The sequence below is a fragment of the Colletotrichum jinshuiense genome, chromosome 2 (assembly GCF_051148585.1).
Source record: "Colletotrichum jinshuiense chromosome 2, complete sequence".
Taxonomy (NCBI): domain Eukaryota; kingdom Fungi; phylum Ascomycota; class Sordariomycetes; order Glomerellales; family Glomerellaceae; genus Colletotrichum; species Colletotrichum jinshuiense.
Window position 1 is genome coordinate 3,837,431 of NC_139309.1, and position 22,923 is coordinate 3,860,353.

Consider the following 22,923-nt stretch of genomic DNA (forward strand, 5'->3'; position numbering starts at 1 on the left):
TGAGATAATCGATACCGTCTATGCATACACGGTGGTTCACAGCACACCCTTCGAATGTGTATGCCCCCTATGTAATCAGCTGACCCTTGTGCCGTCGCAACGTCCATACGCTCAACCCCGGTCCTCCGTCATAAGACGCCTAATAAGCTCGGTATCCTTCTCGGCCGCCTGTTTCCGGACAATCTCCTCGGCCTCGGCGTTTTGGCTCGCCTGAGACATGAGGTGGTTGATGAGCTCAATGTACTCCCTCACGCCCTCGCCCTCCTCGCCGTCGGCGTTCCTCGCCTTGCGCAGCGCCTCCTTCCCGTTGCGGATCCCGACGTCGTGGGTCCATTGCTCTTTCTTGGGGTTCGCTGCGGCCATTGCGCGGGCCTTCATCATGTCGTTGAGACTGCTCCCCGTGGATTGCATCTCAGGCGGTGGCTCGGTGGCAGCGATGACGTCGAGGAGCCGCGTCTGCAGGCCGGGGTAGCGTTTGAAGAGATAGCGGAGCTGGTCCGAGTCATCGAGGACGCTGAAGGGGTTTTTAGGGTCGCGGGGGTTGTTTGATGCGTTTGTCGGATGTTGGGGAGTTGTGGCGGAAGTTGTAATCGGTGGCTTTGCGGTCGGTTCGGGGTCGGGCGGGTGATTCTCGCGGTGAATCTTGTTACACGGGACGGAGCAGCTATGCCGATAATGTCAGTAAAGATAATGTATATAATGACTGAGCACAGTGCAATGATGAAAGAAATGATAAGAGAGATCCCGAAAACCAGAGACGTAAACGTACAACGGCAATGCGCACCGCGCGCATTTGTATTTGCCCTCCTTTTCGTTGCACACGCCGCATATCTTGGTCTTCGGCGGCTCGGTGCCCTCATTGGACTCTGCTGCTGCTGCTTGTGACGGCGGCTGAGCCGTGTCTGTCGATGTCGCCGTAGAAGCCTGCTGCTGTGTGCTCTCGTCCCCCCCGGCCTGGGCGCCGTCGCCCGCTTGCCTGTCGGTCCGCCCCTCTCCAGCCGTCAGGGAAGCGTTCGCCATGGCGGCGGTCGTGGCCTTAGTCCTGGCCTCCTCGTCGTCGTCCCAGGGGCTCGCGGCCCTGGACCTCTTGCTCGCCGGCTCCATCAGTTCGTCCGGCTCGTGCTGCGCGCGTTTCGGGGACCGAGGGGGGGGCGGGTGAGGGTGGTGGGGGTTGTCGTCGGGGATGGACATTTTATTTTTTCTTCGCTGTCGTCGTCGGCGGCGCGTGTTTGGAGTCTCTCTCGCAAGACGCAATGCCGGCACAGTCCCGAGGATATCGTGTGTGTGTATGTATGTCTTGTGTTCCTAGCGAACCCCCTCCTCTCTGGAGAGGAAGAGAAAGAAGGGAAGGAAGGAAGAGGGTAAATAAAGATGTAAGTTGAGTAAGCTTGCTGGTCAAGCAAGGGTTTGTTTGCACAACAATAACAACAGCAAGAAAGGATTTCCCTGGGTTCCGGAAATGATCAGGACAGGTATGTATGTCGACGTCCAGAAAAAGAAGAAGAATGGCTGTTTGTATGGTTCCAACCCCGCGTTTCCCTTTGGTCCTTTTTTTTCTTCTTCTTTTTGTCCCGTTTCTGCTCAGGTGGGAGCGGTGGAGTAAAATGCCGCTCACGTAGAATATTGGCAAAATATAAAAATCGGTTGCTGCAGCTTGCTTGCACCTTTGCTACGCTTGTTGTTCTGCTTTGGGACTCCTTTTTTCCCCTCTGACGTTGGTTACCCTTTTTTTTTTTGCTTCCTTTTTTCCTTGGGGAGACTTTTTTTTTCTGCCACAGTCCTAGCGCCGAGCTGCTTCAAACCCGCCCGAGAACTTTCTAGCGGGGCGGGAATGCTTTTGCCAGTCCAAGAGCGGGCGGTCAAAGAACCACCAAGTCGTGCACACCGCCCAAGAAGCTGAGCTCCCCACTGAAAAACCTCCCTCCTCCCCCCCACCTCCCGGGGTCCTCGCAGGGCCCCTCCCCTCCCCTCCCCAAAGTGCACCAAGAGTCGCGGTTCGGTCGAACCGGCAATTCCACGGACCAAAAAGTTTTCCTTGCGTCATTCCTACCAGAAACGAACGCAGTCCTTCTCCCCCGAGGGGGGGCTAGCGACCAATGCCCTTTGAGAGGGGTGGGGGCGAGAGGACCCATGATTGGTAATGCAACGCCTCGGAATTGAGCGGCGGCGAAGAGAAAAGTGGGAAGCTCTACGCCGTAATTTGCTCGAAAAGCCGACTTCTGGGTCGAATTAAGAAAACCCGCGGCGGCGCTCCCTTACGTGTGTCTGTGTAATGCCGAGAGACCCTGTAAACCTTGTGCATGGCATTTGAATAAACCAAACATCTCTACCACAGCACAAACGTCGTAAACTTCCCTCCCCTCCAAACCACCCCCCCCCCCCTTTACCATACCAACCCTACCGTCACACACACGGAACATACTTGTCAACGCAAACAACCACTACTGCCAACTGCCGACGATAAACACCGGCCGACGGCGACGACTACGAAGACGACGACTATAACCGCCACCACAACCACAACCACAATGTCATCTTACAGAGCGACAAGGACGGCCCTCCGCGCCGTCGCGCGCACATCAAGGCCCGCCGCCGCCACCAGACCTGCGCCGGCAATCCAACAATCGCGGTCCTTCGCCAGCCACCACCCCTCCACCCTCCCGGCCGCCGGCCTCCTGAACCAGAGCCGCTTCCCCCGCAACTCAACAACGCGCCAGCAACAACGGCAGAGGCAGTCCCCCTTCGCCGGCCCCCGGGGCGGCGTGCGCACAATCTTCATCCAGACCGAGCAGACGCCGAACCCGGACGCCATCAAGTTCCTCCCGAACCACCGCATCCTCCCCGAGAATATCGCCAGCCCCTTCATCGAGTACCTCAACCCGCGCTCGACCATCGCCCCGCCCCACCCCTCGCCGCTCGCCGCCCAGCTGATGAACATTGACGGCGTCACCTCCGTCTTCTACGGCGCCGACTTCATCACCGTCAGCAAGGCTGCCGACGCCAACTGGGCGCACATCCGGCCCGAGGTCTTCGCCCTCATCACCGAGGCCATCACCTCGGGGCAGACCATTGTCACCGTCGCGGACAAGAAGGAGGGCGCCGCCGCCGACGGGCCCCCGCAGGAGGAGGACAGCCTCGCGTACGACGAGAACGACAGCGAGGTCGTCGGCATGATCAAGGAGCTGCTCGAGACGAGGATACGGCCCGCCATCCAGGAGGACGGTGGCGACATCGAGTTCCGCGGCTTCACCGACGAGGGCACTGTGCTGCTGAAGCTCCGCGGCGCGTGCCGGACGTGCGACTCCAGCACCGTGACGCTCAAGAACGGCATCGAGAGCATGCTCATGCACTATGTAAGCCCTGCCCCCCGCTCCCATCCCGTCCCGTTTTCCACTTTTGTCCCCCCCCTCTTCCCTACACTCTCCCCCCCCCCCCCCCCCCCCCCCGCGGCGGCTCTTGTTGCTGTGTGCTGACCCGTTGCCGTCTTCCAGATTGAGGAGGTCAAGAGCGTCGAGCAGATCCTCGACCAGGAGGAGGAAATCGCCATTCAAGAGTTTGCCAAGTTTGAGGAGAAGCTCAAGGCCCAAAAGGGCGCGGAGGCGACGGCGGCATAGACGGATGGACCCATGGACGTATGCGATCCGGGTGTTCTTGGGTAATGAAACGTAACAAACAAAAAAACGGAGTTTGGGAAGGTGTACATCGACTGTAGAACCACTTGTATAATTGTATCAAGATCTCACCAGGCGTCGAGCTGGTGTCACAGACAATACCCACTGCACTGTTATTCATCGCAGCCTTGTTTTGTTCCACTTCTCCGGCCTCGCCAGACTGCACTCCGGAATACGAGCTGTCGTGCTGTCCCTGCCCGCAGCTACCATTTAAATCGCTGGCCGCGTCTGCGAGGCCTCGCCGCCGACTGGCCAGGAAGCCTTGTCAGCGTGGCCGGCGCTCCGGCGCTCCGCGAGATAGGAACCGTGTGTTCCAATTCCAAGCCGAGACCGGTCCAGGCGCACGCGACCCCTGTACCGCGTCGTGTCGGTTGAAGAATCAGGCAATGCCGTCAACAATACGGGCAAAGATCGTCATTCTATGCCCAAAGACCGCCGTTCGAGACGTCGCCGTCAGGATTGTCTGACCGGAAGGCTTTTTTTCTCTCCCCTCACGTCGATTGGACCTTTGGTTGACCAAGGATTGCTGCAGCGGACCAGGGCGGGGAGCCGGGGTGTGGCCGCCGTGCAGGAACCACCACGCCCTTGGCCCCCCTCTCAACTCCTGGCGTTCCCACGCCCAGCACCACCCAAGTGTAACCCATATTCCATGCCATATGCCCAGCGGCCATGCCCGGCCTGTTTCCCACCCTCCCATTCTCTCCAAGTCGGTAATGTAGAATCAACCCACTGGCGCATCTCGCTTTTCTTCTTGGTCAATTATAGGTTCCTTGAGTTCCGCTGCTCTCCTCATCATCATGTCAGCCTGCTGGGGGCATGCTTGTCCCCGCCCCCGCACCGACTGCAACCGAGTGCCTCTGGCAAGCAATGTTAAGGTTCCCAGCAAGTTCTGGATATTTAGTTGGAGACGACAGTCTCCCGAGGCGTGAGGGGAAGACCAAGGCAGAGGAGCTAGAGGCGGGCAAGGGTAGGCAAAGGCATGCGGCGTGGGCTATGGAAGGATCGATCTTGGGCACTCTGGAATGCCAGGTGTACTAGCGCACTGCTGGGCAGTGGCTAAGAAACCGAGCAACAATGTTTGGCGGCATTGGCTACTTCCCTTCAATCCTCAATACAGGTACGACTGTTGCTTGGTTGAAGCCAGCCAGTCACCTTCCAGTAGCGTACGGCCCCTTGTGTGCCGTTACAGCTATCCGCCCAATGTTGGGTTGGATGACGAGATGGGAATCCGGGGTAAGGCCCTTGGCTGCGTTTTTCTTCGGCCGCCATCAGCTCGGGGGCACGTCGATCTTGGGGAAAGGTGCGGTAGACTGAGTGATGGCGCTGCCCCTGGAGGTCTCATTTGGACCCAGTCAACAACTGACTAATAAGTCTACCTCAGACAAGGACGGCTTGGTCGCGATGTTGATCAAGTCTGCTGCACAAGAGTTCGCGGCATTGTCTGGTAGCATCTCGGGCCTCTCACAGGTCATTCCGGATTCGATCTCGGACCAGGAGTGTTATAACTTGGCAGGCGACGTACTGCCAACCATAGGAGGAGAATTCGTAACACATACACAACACACACACACACACACACACATAGTGCTCTATCTCGCCCCTTGGGTTGGGCGATCCAATGCAAACGCGCAACTTATGCATCGGCATGCAGGCGGGACTATATTCAAGATTGCATATATCACTCGGTGTGCTATCGCCTGGGCCTCGGTAGCAGTGGTGGTGCACTTGCACACAGACGTCGACAATGGACTTCATTCGACATATAATGACCCCCCCCCCCCCTTTAAACGCGTCCCATAGTATATGCCGGAGGCTTGGATAATGCTACAGAGAGGTCAGTGAGGGGTAGTCCAATTGAATAATATCTCGGGGAGCATAAGGTTAGTTGGGGATGGGTGCGCGTGACAAACATGCTGCAGCAGCAGGCTGTCTGCTTCATGGATCTTTACCCCTCTCGGCCTCGGAGAACTGGCCTGTACCCAGACCTTTCAATCAAACCTCCTGCCCGCATCTGCACATGCACCTACGCCTCCTGCATAGTAGTGGTTGCTCCTTTTCGACGTCAAAGGTGCACTACCTTCTTTCGGTGAATTGCCTCGAGATGGGACGGAGACATGAGTGGCGGCCTAGTAGTCAATTTTGGTTGACCCTCGGTCTGGATACCATGATCCGCTTCATCGGCGGCGCAAGACATGTCTTTTCCCCCATTCATGAGTAAGGATTGGTCAGCGAAACATGTCTCCAACGATGCCACTACATGGCGGTATTTGGGACAGATATCCTTGCGTGGTAGCTGGAGCGCATAGCATTTGAGGGGCATGGATCTTGTGTGGGGTATTGAATGGGAGCCGATGGCCAACTGCAGATTTCCGCACATGGTGTTGGCTGCAACGGCAAATCCCCCAATGTTTCCAGGGGAGCACCCTGCGAAAGTTCGACCATGGCTCCCGCTGCCGTCCTTGTCCGGGGGGCGATGGCGGGATGTGCATCACGTAGCGTTCAGAGAAACAGACATGTTTGGTTCGAGAACTAAGTCTCCGCATGCCCGCGGCCTCGACAGTGTGTGTAGCGAGGGGTGAGACCCCGCAACGGCAGCGCTGCATGAACGTTCTTGGGAAGATGGAAACGAGGGACCGGTTGACCGGTGGTAGAAAAGTACGGCGAAGATACCTGCAGGTCTGCTGGGCAATGCCAAGGCAGACCCAACTTGGACTTAGCCAGACGTAGATCGAGGGGCAAAAGCAGTCAGTGTTGAAGGATCGGCGATGGGCGAATGGGCTCCGCCTGTTGCAGCCGCATTTGGGTCAGATGGCCACCCCATGCCGGGAGGCTGAGGGAAAGCATGCAAGAAGCGAGCTGGAGGACTCACGGCATCATCGGGGCCGTCTTGGAAGTATGCATGAGACGACGTGTTGAAAGGTACTGTCTATTGTTCGTCCCGCTCCGGTGGAGGAGTTGGTCAAGCTTGGGTATTAGCCGAATGGTCCGTTGAGGCTAGACACCTTGGATGCTAGGCCTCTGTCAAGCCACAAAGGAGAAAAGACTAGATAGTCTTGTTCCGAGGAGAAGTTGGAACGGAGAAGAGCCAATATCGGAGTATAGAGGTTTGTGGATGTAAAGTAGTGGACGAATCGCGGTGCGCGCTGGCAACAATCTGAGGTGCATGGCGTTGTCGACTGGGGTGCATGGCAGTAGGGTGCAGACGTATCACAGCAACCTCGCCTCTGCAGGCGTTGCATGCCATGAGCGGGGCAGAGGGAGGTGAGAAAGCTGGGGGGGCATAGGAATCGGAAGGATGCTATGCGAGTGTGCCATCATTTCCTGCAGGCGCAGATGAGGGAGCGTCGAGGAGGAGGGACGGCAGCGTTATCCACTTTGTTCGGGAATCTTCCTGATCGCCGAGGCTGGCCTTGATCGAGAACGACACAAAGAGGTAGATGGCTAGTGGTTGCTGCCGCGTCCCGTCGTCTGTCTATTGCTCGCGTCGGAGGCTAGGCCGGTGAAGGTTGTAGGTAATCGGCAGTGTCGCTGTTGCAGCTGGAGGGGCATGTGGTACACCAACTAGATGACAGCGACCCCCCAGTGGGAGTGACAGGTGAAGCGGAGGTTTGGAGTGGAAGCAAGATGGCTGGTCGTGGATGGACTGAGGCAACCAAAGCAGGTGGCTAGCTCAGTTGGGACACTTGGGACATCCGGGGGAGGGAGGGAGGCTCCCCTGCTTGTCACGGCTAGCATCTCGGCCGGTGGCTTGTTCTCTTTCATCTGTCCTCGTTTCTGGCTTGAGTTCCCCGCTTCTTGCCCTCTTGGTCTGGACTCCAAGATGCGTCGAGGCAGTCCCAGCTCCTGCGGTAGGACACAAAGGAGGAGGAAGGAGATGGCCCAAGATCATTGGTGACTTGCAGATGGACGGCCCCATCACCCGTGACCCCTGAGCCCTGACCCGGCTAGCCTGGTTCTGACTGGCAGTGGTGCAGGATATTTGTGGGTCGATACCTGGAGAAAAGTGTGGGGAATCGGGATGATGCTGGCATAGTACGCGCCTGTGGGTGATCAAGTGCGGTTAGCTTTGGGCCCACCCCTCAGCGGGCAATTTGTTTACACTGTGCCGCCTGAGGGCAGGCAGAGTGGCATAGAGTGGCAGGTACCTTGCCTGCTCCTGCCTTCTCTACCTATCGTCTGACTGACCTGGCTAGCAGGAAGGAGTCTTCTCTAGTATGTTTGATATTTGTGAGTATTGAGTATTGAAGTCTCTTTCTTTTTATAAATCTTTTTCTAAGAATGCCCTAAGCTGTGACTGCCACGAAGATGGTATTTTCTCTCCGTTTTCTCCATTTCTCACCCCCTCTTTCCACCCTAAATCTCTTGCGCTTTTGCGCCCATATGCGCCTCTCCCCATTCCATATTGTCTGCCATTCGTGCAACCCCATTCACCTACCTCTACCTCTACCTGTCTGGTGGTGGTGGTGGTCTCGGAGGATGCACTGCACCACACCACACCACCTGACTTCAAGCCCCTCCGCATCAGCAGCCTAGCGGCAAATCTTGAACGACTTCTTTCATCATTGTTCTACCTCTACCTACTGCGGTACACTGGGCTACACTGGCTCCCGCCTGCAGCCGCTTGGCCCTCCAAAGGGGAAAAAAAGGTTTTCCCTTGTGTATTTTCACATCGCCTCTTGCTTTCTGCTTCACACCCTTTCACAAGTACCCGGACCATTCAACATCCTTTAAGAAGAAGGGGGGGATCATACAGCTGCACAAATGTCGAGGTACCTTGCCTCAACCCAGTTGCCATACAAAGCTCGCCGTCGCTGTACATCCCGCGGCAGATGATTGGATACCACTGGATACCTGCTTCACCCCCAGGGGCCCCTTCATTGCTACCCACCTCATGAAAGAGTGAGCCGAACAAAATCACCCAATCCGTCACCCAGACTCCGAGCAAGTGCTCTCTGGTGGCTTCGGCAACCAGCGCTCTTTTGCGCTTTTGCTCTCACTCTCTTATTCCCGTCTTGATCGTGGACCCAGAACAGCCAAGAGGCCATGTTCCTGGGGTCTGTCGGAGGGGCCACACTTTTCATCAGACCGTTGCTGTGCTGTCCATCTGGCTCCCTCTTCTCTCCGCAGCTACGCAGCTATGCATCTACCGAATCCCGCTGTCTCTGTCTCTGTCTCTGTCTCTCTCTCTTTCTCACTCTCCTGGGCATAATACCTACCTATCTACCTACCTACCTCTCTCCATGGGTGGTACCTTTGCACAATTATTGGTTTCTTGCTAAATGAGGCCAGACTTTTACCGCAACTACTTACTGTTGCTGATACCACTCTCCCCCTACGTATTCCTTCTCCACTTTGTCTAGTCCTCCAGATGTTCTCCTCACAAGTCGTTTCTTGACCATCCCAAGGTTGTCATAGCCATTCATACCTTACTTTTGCTGTGCCCTTGTCTGAGGGGCCTCCAAATACAGATACCCTGGCCCATTCCCCCTCCTCTCGTCGGTCAAAGACCCCCTTTCATCTTCTTCATTCTCTTCATTTTCCCCATCTCAACATTGTCGTTGTGCTTCATCGCCCCGGCGCGTTCCCACTCTCCCGTACGATGGTCAACTGGGGCCTGCCCACTTGTCCCCTCCGCCGATATTAGTCGACTTGATCCACAGCCCGCGCGCACTCCCGTCCCTGACAATCCGGCTACCCTTTGGTACTACTACCTTGGCTCCTCCCAAGGCCAACCAGGGCATGGTTCGCTCTGCACCCTAGCGTACCGCAGGCAGTACCCGGGGTATTCCAGGCTCATACAGTGCATGCTGCCCGTGGCTTGAAGCACACACAGACAGACACACCAAACCAGGCTAAGCTGGACTGGAACTGGGACTGGAACTGGAACTGGACCGACTGCAACTGCACCTGCACTGCTGCATCTGCTCCCGTTGCTACCACACCTCTTTCTTTACCTTGCCTCCACCATTTTCTTTGCCTGGCCCGGCCTTACCAACCTGGCCTGACCCCTTCTTACCCGACTTTACCTTACCACGCTTACCTTCCTCGAGTTATTACGGTACCTCGCGTCTTCCTTTGCTCCCATCGTCTTTTCCCACCTCGCATCGCCTTGTTAGCTACCCAGCTAAACCCAGCAGCCCTACCTACTTACTTTCTTACCCTGCCTGCCTCACTGCGTTCGTCTGTGTCGCCGCCAGGTAGCTTGCCACCACCTCCTCTTGCCTTGGGTCACCCTGTCTGTTCCCTACCAACCTTGCCCTGCCTGGACCGGGCCCTTCCCATAGGTACGCACCAGCCACTTGGACAAGCTCTGGTCTCGTGTCGCAACGTCTTTCTCCTCCCCCGCTTCCGTCGACGTACTACCTTACAACTGTGACCTCTTTCCATCGCCTTCTCAAACCTCTCCAACACTTCCCTCGTCCGTTCCCCTTCTCCCCCTCGCTCGCCCTACTCCTCATCCCTCCTTCAAGACCGTTCCAAGGATCGAGGGCACCGCCCAAGACATCCGTCTTCTCCCCCCAAGCATCTCATCCACCACCTCCAACCGCATTCCACTTTGCGATCGCTTCTTCCACTGCGCGCCGACAATGGGATGCGCCTAACTTCTCTGTCGCATTACTATCCCCCTTCTACCAACGACATCGGATCTCGATTCTAGACGGCACGCATACACGCGCACGCGCACACGCCCACGCCCACTCTCCTATTCGACGAGAACGACAGCTTGCTGCGCACCCCCTCGTCATACACAACGTTGAATATTTTCCTTTGGGCACTCGGGTCTGGGTTAGACGAACTGGTTTAGACGACATTCGCGCTTTTTTCGGTTCACCCTTTGCGCGCCGCCATAATCATCCTTCTTCTCTCCAAAATCTCACACGCACTCGCACTCTCATCCCGTCCACGCCTTAATCTTGTCATTTCTGGGACACCCTCTCTCTCTCTCTCTCTTTTTCTCTCCACCCCTCCTCTGCACCTGCGCCTGCGACACCGCCAAACCAACCATCCTCTATCTCGCCTCCAACTCGCCACGCATCAGCCGTAACCACGGACCTCGCGCAACTTCTCACGCCGATTCCACATCGCTAATTCAACCAAACCGTTCCTCAGCATCTAGAGATTGCGCCTTTTGATACCCTGTCGATAGATCTACCCGGTTTCCTGCACTTCGGTACGTACCTGTTTTTACTTGTCTGCAGTGCGAATCACGCATTCCATGTCGCGAGGCTGCTGCCAGGCGGGAAATACTCCGAAAGCAAGCTCCACTGCTGCTCGTTGGTTCATTTGCAGGGCCTCAATGTCTGTCTTGTCTGGCTGCCCTGCATTGCACGCGTGTCACCGATCCCACCGTTGGTTCAGCTCATTATGGCCCTGAGCCGTGCTGAGAGGACCTTGTGACCGGCCACACACTCTACTGCATCTTGTACTCGACCTTTGCTTCCAATCCCCCTCGTGCGCCAGCTTTCGAGTGTCTCTGGCTCGGACCTCGTGGCGCCTCTCAGTCGCCGTTCGCCAGTGGCTGCCAGCTTTGACCCGCAGGCCGAGCCGCAGCTCGCCGTGACACCCAAGCTGGTTGCGGCGAAACTCATCTCTTTCATCCTGTCTCATAGTGCTTGCCTTCAATGTTTGATGTCACAGCTACTAATTCATTTGCTAGCCTTGCTCGGCTTTTACTGCCTTTCATCCTCTTTCAACCACACCGGATCGAGACTGTTGGCTCTCGCACCCCATTTACTCTCCCTCCTTCCTTTGAACACATTGTTCATACGTTCTTGTGGTTTTCAGAGGGTGAAAATCGCAGCTCGAGAGGAGGTTCATAGTTTAGCTCTCATTTGGGAGGCAATAGGTGGACAATGAGCTCTGGTACAGGAGGTGCTAGTACTGCCAAACCCGGTCCGCCATCCAAACCGGGTCAGGGCACTTTCTCCGCTGTCGCCCCAAGCAGTCACGCAATTCTCCTCGACAAGCTCAACCGACGATCGACGCCCGATTCTGAGGCTCTTGCGAGCTCAGACGACGAGGCTGATTCTCACCGTCAGGATCCCCCTCAGCCTGCAGCTCAGCATCAGAAACCGGTCAGAAGAGCTTCCTGGCTCAACGATACTACTCAGCCGTTGCCTCGCCCGCGGAAAGGCTCGTTTGCTAGCAGTTCCATGTCACCCACGGCATCACACCCAGGCACTCCTTCAGCGGAAGGAACCGCCCCTTGGGGTAGTCACTCTCAATCGTCCGGCGTCATGGGCCGTGCTCCGGTGTCTGGGGGTTCGTTCACCTGGGGAACTGGCATCTGGAACAGCGAGAGAAAGGATCCTCCCTCACGTCTGAGTGAGGTTCTGCCATCGCCCACGTCAACGATGCCGCCTGGCTCGGCTGGAGGCACCTTCTTCAACACCGAGAGCAACTACGGACAGACGTCTCCTGCCCCGCGAGACTCCGGCCCAACCGCCCAGATTCCGTTCGCCATCCCCCTACACCCTACACCCAAGACGTACCGCTCGCAGTCCTACTCCGTTGGCCAGCTAGAGCCCGATGCACCCCCGGCAGCGATGAGCAGCTCTGCGATGATGGGTCGCGGCCGTGCCCATGGACACTCCGGCCTGCAACATCGCCCTTCCCGCCCAAGCATGCTGAGTGAGATGTCGAATGACGGAGGTCTCCTCGGGAAGGTCAAGGAGGTGGACGACGACGACGACGAGAGTGCGACAGAGTCCATGCAAGGGTCCATGCACCAGTCCGCTGAAGCGAAGACGATCGAACTGCTTGCTCGGGAGAACGCTATGCTCCGGCAACAACAATACCAGAACCGACTTCGGCCTCGGGCATCAACCGGTGCGGCTTACGGACTGGGCAACGGCTACTCCCTGCGAGAATCCGTTCCTGAGGAGTCCGACTTTGCCATTGACGAGCTCGATGAGGCCCACGATGGAAATGAGATGGCGGCGAAGAGAGCCTTGGGCCGCAGAATGAGTGAATTCGGAGCGACTGGGTTCCGCTCGCCGTACGAAAACAGAAACCTGGAGAATGTCAAGAAAGCGTACTGGCACAGTTCTCTTGGGTTTGGCGGACCCGAGGGACAGCAGAGTCGAAGACATTCATTTGCGGATATCCCAACCCGCCAGGGCTCCATCAGCTCCATTAACGAATCCTTCAATGCCCTTGATACACCAGTGGCGGAACAGCAGCAACCTCAGGATTTCTCCCTCGGCTACTCAGAGAACCCCAACTACCCTCTCGGCAGCACAGGTAAGCAGCAACGCTGGCGCTGGTTCGTGATGGTCAATGCTAACTGGTCAAAACAGCCGCATACTTTACCCCCGGTGGAGGTCTGGCTGCCCCACCCCAAAGCATGCAGTTCAACAACCCATTCCCGTCGCCGTACGCGATGCACCCCCCTTTTGGAAACCGTGCGCCTTCGCCTCACCGCAACGTGTACGCCATGTCGCAGCCGCGGCATAATCAGCTGCTCCACATTGTCTTGTTCAAATGCGCAAGGGCGGATGTATTCTACATTCAGGAGGGCACTGGCCTGACGGTCAAGCCAGGTGACCTGGTCATTGTTGAAGCTGATCGAGGAACCGATCTGGGAACCGTCGCGCGAGACAATGTCGACTGGCAGACCGCCAAGGAGCTGAAGGAGCACTATGCCGAAGAGCAGTACAAGTGGTTGATGATGTATTCGCAGAACGCTGCCGCCGCCCAGGACGGTACAGGCGCCGGCCTTATGGCGGCTGCAAACGGTCTCCAAGGCAGCGCCGTCGGGGGCATGGGGCCGCCTAACCAACACCACATGCAGGAGCCCAATGCGGGAGAGCTCAAACCAAAGCTGATCAAGCGCCTGGCACAGAGTCACGAGATCCACGCCTTGCGGGACAAGGAGGGCAACGAGGCCAAGGCCAAGCGCGTTTGCATGCAGAAGGTCAAAGAACATGGGCTGAATATGGAGATTCTCGATGCCGAGTTCCAAATGTAAGTGGCTGTGTCGACCGCCAAGTGAGTGTCAAAGTAAGGCTGACCATTATTACCAGGGATTGGAAGAAGTTGACCTTTTACTACTTCGCTGACTCGTACATCAACTTCAATTCCCTCGTTACCGATCTGTTCAAGATCTACAAGACCAGAATCTGGATGTCTGCAATCAACCCAGCTTCCTTTGCCAGCCCCACCTTGGGCATCCAAGCCCCAAGCGGTGTTGGGCCTGGAGCAGTTGGTGTCGGCCGTGGTTCGAATAACTCCGAGCGGAGGTCTGCACCCCAACAGCAGCAGCAACAACAGCAACAACAGCAGCAACAGCAGCAGCAGCAGCAGCAGGATCAACAATCGGCAGGGTTTGGTGCATCAGGCCCAGCTGGCCGCGGATTCCAAAACTCCTTCACGCCTCCATTCAACGGAGAGAGATCCGGAGGCCCTGGTACTGGGTATGGCCAATCCAACTATCCCTATTCCCACATGGGCGGCCTAGGCAGCGCGCCTAGGCCTGGAAATATGCCCTATGTGCCTGGAGTCGTTCCGTCAATGGACAGCTACAGCTTCCCGGGGGCCGACTACCAGATGCGGTCTCGTTTCCACCAGACCCCCGAAGGACCCGGCCCACACGAACCGGGCGTGGGTCCGATGAATCCCCAAAACGACTGGGCCGCTGCATTCCAGGGGCTATCACTGAACAGTCGTTGACAAAAGAGTCATGTTCATGTCGAGAACTACATCGATATTAGCTCTTTGCATTCACAGACCTAGTCGTGCTTTTCGATGGATATCTTACTTCTTTTCATCATCCGACTTTTTCGATCGCACTGCTGCCGCAACGATTCAACGTACATGGTTACGGTTGGCAATAATGAGGCACTGTAAGCATAGCTCGTGGCTGAAGAGCCCGGCGAAATTTTCTCTACCCTTTGGCGTTGGACGGTGTCCATTTCTGCTTTAAATTGTCAAAACGGTGGGACCTTTGTGCTTCTTTGGGAAGACAAAAGAAGACATAAAGGAAAAGGAAGACATGTTGACAACACAAAACACTTTCACTCTTGTTTTTTTTTCTTGTTTCGAGACTCAGGAACCACGGCCTTTTCCAACAATCATGATGATGAGAATTAAGAGGAGATTGAGAGACTTTCACTACTACTCAGGGCACTATCGACATAGACAGAGAGACTTTTTTTTTTTCCTTTTCCTTTTTTTTTTCTTCCAAACGAGCATGGTGTAACCTGAGATCAAAAAAAGGGACTTGTTTCTGGTTAATGGCTCGGTGTCGGACTCATGTACGAAAGATTTTGCTTTTCCATTGACACTTTGAGGAAATGAGGATTACCAACCGAGGTCGATTTCTTGCACTCGAGGTGATTTGATGCATAACAGGTTGTCAACCGTGATGGAACCTGTACATCTCTGCTACATCGTGATTCCGGCCTGGGGACCGAATACCAATGCTCTACAGCCATGCCATGAGTCTTTAGTATAGAAAACAGAACCATGCCGTACGCCCAATCCAGAAGACATGGATATTTAAATGACTTCTGTCCAAGCCATTGTCGTTGGCAACTACCGCGCTGACAATGTGTTTGGTTGAAGGTAGACGCTTCACAAAATGGTAACAAAAACCCATCTGCTACACCTTGTCTTGCCTCCCACAGTATCGTCTGAGATCACTTACGGTGACTAACCACCAAGTGCCCTCCGCCTCCCGTCCTCTGCCCGAGGAAAGGAGGAAACCGGAGTTTTGGCTTGTGTGTTGTAGTTATCGAGCAAACATCGTGCTAAATGTTACAACATCATCAATCTCTCAAACGAGAGGTCAAGCGCCAAACTTGATCATAACGACACATACCTACCTATCTTGCCACCCGCCTCTCTGCATACAGAACCCTACCCCGGGAGCGCAACCCGGGAACCTTCTCGAGGAGCGATAAACCCACAACGCAGCGCCCACGCCGCAATGGGCTTCTCGGCGAGCTGTCCAGTGGTTCCCGCGAGACGGAGCCACAACCAATTCGCATATGACACTGTCTAGTTGGCCTTCTGTATTCATCATTGGCTATGTACAGGAAGAGCCTCGAACACTCCATGTTGCAGGGGCCGAAGACGTGAACCCAGGAGATGATCAGAATGCGACCAAGGCCATAAGTCTGGGTGATCATGGCCAGTAAGTTCTGCCGACTCGATGGTAGTCGTTGGTATTCTTGCTGACAAGAGTGAAAGATCGCAACGGACACGATCTAGGCGGGCGGCTCAGCAAGTCAAGCGTCCTGGGCGAGATCAGAGATAAAAATATCCGAGTGTCTGCAGATTTAAACCGAGCAAAGGGTTCATCTAGATGTATGGATTCATCTGTCCATCATGTGGTAGACTGTTCAACCTAGCTCCAAGCTGTTGAAGGTGGAAACCCTCTCTTAAGTCACAGGGCTCAATAGCTCTTCCAGTAGTTGAAAATTGCATGAGAGAACACACCCACTCGGTAGATGAATGAAGGTATTTTCAACCACTGAATCCTGTCATGTCAAGAAATCACCCACCAAAGACGTAGTTTCGAATCAAGAATCGAGCATGAACTCCGCTACCGCAACAAGCAACTGGCGGCATGACCCTCCCCGAAGAAATACGCACGCCGACAGCGGTTTCACCGTTCACCGAGAGAGTGCCCCACAATTAGGTTCGGGGCAAACCCAATTACGCTAGCCGCATATAGATTAGCGCGTCGCTTACGGACAATCGCACAACTTGCCTTCGAATTTTCCCACTTCCACTTTCGAACTTTCTCAATCGTCGCCAAATTTTCATCACTAACCACCACCCTCACCAAAGCCTCGGCAGCCGGATTTTACGTGAACAGCTGGTTTGTCCCCTCCCCCTGACAACTTCATCGTCTCCTTCAAATTCTTTTCTTGCCAATCAAGCGGCTAACCTGACCTCGCCGACGCAGTCAAAATGGGTGCCCTCAAGTATGTCGAAGAGCTCCAGAAGAAGAAGCAGTCCGATGTGATGCGCTTCCTTCTGCGTGTTCGCTGCTGGGAAGTACGTTGAAAATTCACCCAATTCCGACAATGTGGACGCACACAGGTTTCTCGCCTCTCTTGCCTTGCCGCCGACACTCTCAATTTGGTCCCTTTCACGGACGGAAGGCCTGGTCGAGAATCGGTGGAGGGGTTGGAGAGGGGCCCGAGAAAAACCTGCGTTCCTGCTATACAGTCGTTGAACATTTGCTGAGACTGCATCAATATAGCTCCGACAGCTGAATGTCATTCACCGCGCCTCGCGTCCCTCGCGCCCCGACAAGGCTCGCCGCCTCGGTTACAAGGCCAAGCAGGGCTACGTCGTCTACCGCGTCCGCGTCCGCCGTGGAGGCCGCAAGAAGCCCGTTGCCAAGGGTGCCACCTTCGGTACGTCGAATCCAAATGCAACATGCGACGTACTCGCTGCGGAGCGATCCTCTGCATTTCGGTACCGATGAGAGACGCAGATTGCTAACGGGATTGGAATCACAGGCAAGCCCACCAACCAGGGTGTTAACCAGCTCAAGTACCAGCGCTCCCTCAAGTCCACCGCCGAGGAGCGTGTCGGCCGCCGCTGCGCCAACTTGCGCGTCCTTAACTCTTACTGGGTTAACCAGGACTCCACCTACAAGTACTACGAGGTCATCCTCGTCGACCCCCAGCACAAGGCCATCCGCCAGGATGCCCGCATCAACTGGATCGTCGCCCCCGTCCACAAGCACCGCGAGTCCCGCGGCCTCACCGCCACCGGCAAGAAGTCCCGCGGCCTCAACAAGGGTCACCGCTACAACAAGACCAAGGCTGGCCGCAGAAAGACCTGGAAGCGCCACAACACCCTCTCCCTGTGGCGCTACCGGTAAACGACTCGCGTCTTCTGACGTGGTCGCTACTGTCGATTATTCAGAAAAGGTCTCCGTGTCTTCGTCCTCGACGACAACGGCTGCCAGGTGTGGTGTTCGAGGACACGGCGGTGGTTCATGGGCGGCATTCGGGATGCTGCAGCTTCTTCGACAACAACTTCAGAAAGCACTTGATATCATGCGCTGGAGTGTTCTGGCTTGACCCCAGGGAAATTCATTACGATACGAAAAATGGAACAGACTTTTCGAGGTTCTTACATAACTTTGGCGGGCGTAAAATGATGAATTATGTGATTTTCGTGATACCAATCCTTGGTCCTCGACTTCCCCCCTTTTCTCCTCGCTATTCGCTCCGTGGTGCTACATGAAACTGATCCTACCGCGAACACAAATCCTGTAGTAAGAATGCCGTCTCCAATCTGCTCTGGGGTTGGTTGCCCTCAGCTGGACACTGTGCGGCTGCTAAACGGTATGGCCAAAGTCATGTCCATTTAGGACGGCCCTTCCGGGACCCCTACTTTTTGCTTTGGAGATCGTGAAAATTTTGACTGGGGCTTTCCATTCGGCATGTGGAGTTCAAAGATGTGAATGGATCGCTGGCAGGGCTGGAGTCGAAATGAGGGCCCGTGGCACCTGTTCAGCGCATGCGATGGATACGCTGCTCTGTCGCCAACACCCGCTCGCCTTGAGGGGATACTGGCCACTACCACAAGGCCACCCGCGACTTATGAGACGTTGGTAGAGAGGGGTGGTTATGCTAGGAATTTGGCCACCTCCCTAGCCGACTTCGTTGGCTTCGGGGCCGGATTTTCAAAATTTGTAAAGAGTAGGCGAGACGAATTCACACAAACATCTCGTCATGCTGTAAGAGGCGCTCACTTATTTTCGCAGGTTGGGCAAGAACGATGAATGGAGCTTTTCAATTACTGACTGGTTCTATCATCCCAGATCGTCCCCGCCTGCCCAGATATGGATTAACACGGTTGGCTGCTGCCAATCATTTATAAGAAAAGATCCCCCTCAATCTCATATCCCTCGCCGAACACCGTGCCGTCGTGCCGGGTATTTTTTCAATGCCAAATAAAGTCATCCGTAAAACGCCATTATCCCCTATCCATTCCGGATAAATACTCTGCTGTCCCAGCGGCTGCTATGCACAGCGGGCCCTTCCACTGATGGCCCTCTCTACCTCCCGGTGAGAACCAACTCTAGGAGCCCATCGCAAAGACAATGTCCGATTAGAAGCGATCAATGTTGCTGGCCTCGCTGTACTTGGTGAAGCGGGTGTTGCCGGTGTTCATGGGGTGCATGGCGGTTGGTGGACGAGCTACCTCGGGCATGATGGGGCTGCGGCGGTCCTCGTCCCAGTCTCTATCCGCATCTGAAGCGTGGCCCTGCTCGACGTCGGGAGCGATAGGGTGGCTGATCTTGGGGCGAGCATTGCCCTTGGACCAAGGAGTGAACTTCTGCGTCAGGCGCCTAAAGCTCTTCTCCTGCTTCTCATGGCGGATGGATTCGCTGCGGACCGAGTAACCATCGGCGAAGGAGTTCTTGCCCGACGCGAGGGTGCCATCGCTACGGATGTTGCGGGCATTGATGCCATTGTTGCTGTCGCGGAAGATGATGGACGAGACGACATTGAAGAAGCCAAAAGTGATGGCGAGGATGCCCGAGGCAAGGATGAGACGCCAGAGGGGCAGGCCGATGGTGCCGGCGGAGAAGGCGGGAACGGTGGTGTTGGCGAGGACGTGGCAGCCCATGACGATCATGGCAATTCCCAGCCAGCTGAGGCCATGCTCGCACGAGAGGACTGGCCAGTTGCGCTCGAAGTAGGTGCGGAAGACGTTGAGCTCGGAGATGATGAGGAACACGGCAACGGAGAAGGTGAAGAAGTGAGAGGCAGAGTCGAAGAAGGCAAAGTTGCCTTTAAGGATGGACATAACGATCATGACCCAGGTCGAGGCGCTCACGGCCAGGAGGCCAATAATGTTGAAGGCACGAAAGACGTTGAGGACCATGTGGCCGGAGCCGCGGAGGCGAGAATTCTCAGAGAGGTTAAACATCTTGCCGAGTCTGGTACAGTAGCAGTCTGTAGGCCTCGCAGGCTCTGAAGGCTTTGAAGGCTTTGGAGGCATTGTTAGTTCGGGGGGGAGTTCGCAGTCGAGGAAGGGCGAAGAGCCTACCAGATGGGTGTCTCGAAACAAGGTAGCTGTCGGCAAGCTTGGCTGTGACAAGGTTCGTAGCAAGAGTTTGGTCGACTCAGTAGACTGAGAGATACAGAATACGTCTAGATATCTGGCGTAAGGGTATCGAGTAAGAGAAAGTGACTATCAGAGTGGTAGGAAATGCAGCTGGAAACCAGTCCAGGATGGGTGATAATATAGGGAGAGTGTAGAGAGTTTCACACAAAGAGGAAGGAGGAATGACTGAATGTGAACAATATTAGTAGAGCCCCAAGAACAGGAATGTTCACGACTGTTCAATGGGAGAAGGGTGATGAAGCGCCTGTCAAAGGACTGGTGGGTAAGTTCGACATCAAAGGGAAGGAGGGTCGGGAGCGCCTTCTTTAATACGACCAAGACCCTAATTGTACCTGCTGTTTTTTGCCAAGCTCCAAGATACGCGGAGTAAAATAAAATAAAATAAAATGATGCAGGGTATGCAGAAACAAGACAGTGGTATTGTTCCTCATGCACGTCACCTGTATTTCTTATTGCAGCGAGAAGGCAAGAGCAAACTCAGGTACGGTTTGACCAATGAAGCCTGACCAGTGGCCCTCCCCATTTGTCGTTTCGCATTGCGGCCAAAAGTTTCGAGCAGCCAGTAGCCAATCGTTTTGGCAGCGCGAAGGGGCCCTCAAGGCCGGGATGCGTCGGCGAGGAGAAGAGGAGCCTTCAAGGTTTCTCTCACGAACGGCTTTGACGATCTCTCGCGTCTCGGCGGTACGAGGATGGGGTTTGTGGCATGCGGGGTGGGGGGAGACTCGAGCAGCGGCGGCAGCGGGAGGAGCTGTACTTCCTGCGGTTGAGACTCCAGAGGATGCCACGCCGCGAGCAGACGTGGTTTCAATGAGTCCCCTGGTCGAGCACTCGCAGCCCTAGCTGGGTGGGTATCATACTGTCTGTCATTATGGTGGCATACGATACGGGTCGGGCAGCGGTGGCCTGCAGCATGTGAGTGAGCCGATTTTCATCGTGGAGCAGCTGATGACCTCTGGCCCTCGATGAAGACGCCCCGGCACGTCAAAAGCGAAGACGAGACGACGCAGGAGGGTCTAGAGAAGCAGAGACCATGCATGGGTGGCATGAACCTGGCGTGGGCCGCTTTCATCCAATCGTGCGCTGAAAGTCGCAACGCTGCAGCGCGGTCAAGGGCCAGGAATGAAGAGCGGCGGTCCTATGGGAAAGCGGCAATGATGCAGAGCAGGAGGCGAATATCCAAGCATCAATGTCCAGACGTCGGGAGACGGATCAAAGGTAGGGGTAGACCGTGGTCGCGAAAGTTGCAAACATATTTGACGGATGAAGTGAAGGGGCATGGGAAGTTCTCAGTTCTCGGACCCGACGCTGTATTGATTGGATGACGGGCGAGCAGGCCTTGTTTCATGCAAGTTTAGCAAAGACAGCCGCCGGCCAAAATGCCAGGCACATATGTCCGCTGGGCGATCCCTGCAGGCGCCAGAAGTGCCGATTCGCTCGAGGGATTGCAGGCAGGACAGGGCACCTTGAGTGTGAGCGCGGTAACGCAAGGTACGCCATCAACGACTCCCACAGGCCGTAAACACGTCGTGGGCGGACATGTTTGGCTCTCCCGGCTGCGACTTCACAGCGGGTGAGCCCCCAAACATCCGATGCGGGATCCCCGCCATGATACCGAAGACCTCAACACCATCTCGTGATGCCCTCTGTTGAGACTGCAATTTCCTCTAGATGATACCAGGCCAACTCATAATGCTGCCGGATGACTTCAACCCGGTCTACTCCTTGATAATACCCATTGGCTGCAGCCCAAGCTTTTTATGCTTTCGTCCGAGGTATACAGGCAAAGTCTAACAAGCGCCATGATCATGACCATCATCAAATGAAACCCGATCGTGAAACTGAAGGATTGGATAACGCTAGACGTCTGGAAAGTCGGTCCAAAGACCGTGCATCAAGCGACTTCCGGCTCATCGGACGGGTTCGCTTCAACTGTTCCAAGTACACTGTAGTGTTACAGCATGGTCCATAGTGAGGTCGCCTAAATAAGCGCCCGTCGCGTTCCACCTCATTTCACGATATCCATCTTTAGCCCCCCAGGTCTCGACTCAGCCCTGCCTTGATAATACGAGATAATTCTCCGCGCTTGAGTAATGTAGCCGCCCGCTGAACAACACCATTTTTGCACGCAAGCCCTTGCTATTCGAGGCGCTTTGAGCCGCGGCGCCAAGGTTCCAATTTCAGAAAGATGACTCTAGACGCCAGCACAGCCACCTCGGCCATGTTCCCGGCCATGTGGTGTTAGTTCGCGGCAAGTTGCTACTTTAATATCCTCTCTCTTGATTTGCACAATGAACTTGTGCGCTTGGCCACAGGAAGCAATGGGTCGCCGGCAAAAGCCCAGCACCAGAAGGCTCTTCATAATCTCGGGTCATCCGCACCGATAAGAACTTCACCTCAATCGATGTTAGACTTTGAACCGAAGAGTACTCGACACACAGCCTACACTGCCTGAAAAGGGCATACCAGTTGGAACGTTGATGTTCCTCTGACTGGGCTCAAGATCCGCAAAGAAGAGAAAGGAAGCAAGAAGAGAGAGGGAAAAGGCTACCGCCACAGGGAAACACAACAATGATAGAGCAAGACCTCCCCAAATTGCAGATTATAATGTGGCTGAATGTAAAATATGGCTCGATGGTACTCCAACTGGCAGGAACCCAGGGTTTCCAGCAGGCTGTACACTGCCTATGTGGTTTGGTTTTCGCCTGGGTTCTCAGTTACCGTGTTATACCACACCCCGGATATAGTTAGGAGACTGGCTAGCTATCTCCGCAAGGAACCTTACCTGCCCCAAAACTTAGAGCGATGCCAAAGTGAAAGAGAACTGACACAGTCAATTGTGGCGGACCCAACACCACAAAGAAACACGAAGATATTCACCATCACTAATATCCAGTGCAGAATCGAGCTGACATCCAACCCCGAACTCGCTTGTTCCAGCCACATCCCCTCTGGGTGGTCCGAGCTCCCAAAGGCACGTGAGCACAGGTGGATCCCTGCCTGGCTTTTTGGCTTTGAGGCCTGCTCTGTCGCTTCCCGCTGCCGTCAGCCTCAGATTAGGACGACGTCAACCTCCTAGTACGATTTTGCTGCCAATCGTGCTTCCTTCCCTCGACCAAAACGATACGAAGCAACGACCGAGATCGACAGC

General features: G+C 55.3%; 5 protein-coding genes across 5 annotated transcripts; 3 read left to right on the top strand and 2 right to left on the bottom strand.

Moving 5' to 3' along the window:
• Positions 1–111: 111 nt before the first annotated feature.
• EsH8_II_001001 (zinc finger HIT domain-containing protein) lies at positions 112–1,191 on the bottom strand (the record flags this gene model as incomplete). The annotated part of the gene is made up of 2 exons (XM_083264299.1): positions 112–664; positions 770–1,191. The coding sequence occupies 2 exons, from the start codon at positions 1,189–1,191 to the stop codon at positions 112–114; spliced, it is 975 nt and encodes a 324-aa protein (XP_083121621.1).
• A 1,337-nt stretch (positions 1,192–2,528) lies between these two features.
• On the top strand, positions 2,529–3,614 carry EsH8_II_001002 (scaffold protein Nfu/NifU N terminal-domain-containing protein; the record flags this gene model as incomplete). The annotated part of the gene is made up of 2 exons (XM_083264300.1): positions 2,529–3,353; positions 3,492–3,614. 2 exons carry the CDS (start codon positions 2,529–2,531, stop codon positions 3,612–3,614), a joined length of 948 nt encoding a protein of 315 aa, XP_083121622.1.
• A 7,910-nt stretch (positions 3,615–11,524) lies between these two features.
• On the top strand, positions 11,525–14,342 carry EsH8_II_001003 (PSP1 family protein; the record flags this gene model as incomplete). The annotated part of the gene is made up of 3 exons (XM_083264301.1): positions 11,525–12,914; positions 12,971–13,637; positions 13,697–14,342. 3 exons carry the CDS (start codon positions 11,525–11,527, stop codon positions 14,340–14,342), a joined length of 2,703 nt encoding a protein of 900 aa, XP_083121623.1.
• A 2,247-nt stretch (positions 14,343–16,589) lies between these two features.
• On the top strand, positions 16,590–17,514 carry EsH8_II_001004 (60S ribosomal protein eL15; the record flags this gene model as incomplete). Its single annotated transcript, XM_083264302.1, has 3 exons — positions 16,590–16,676; positions 16,885–17,041; positions 17,147–17,514. 3 exons carry the CDS (start codon positions 16,590–16,592, stop codon positions 17,512–17,514), a joined length of 612 nt encoding a protein of 203 aa, XP_083121624.1.
• A 1,238-nt stretch (positions 17,515–18,752) lies between these two features.
• Positions 18,753–19,577, bottom strand: EsH8_II_001005 (uncharacterized protein; the record flags this gene model as incomplete). Its single annotated transcript, XM_083264303.1, has 1 exon — positions 18,753–19,577. One exon carries the CDS (start codon positions 19,575–19,577, stop codon positions 18,753–18,755), a length of 825 nt encoding a protein of 274 aa, XP_083121625.1.
• Between the last annotated feature and the right edge of the window lie 3,346 nt (positions 19,578–22,923).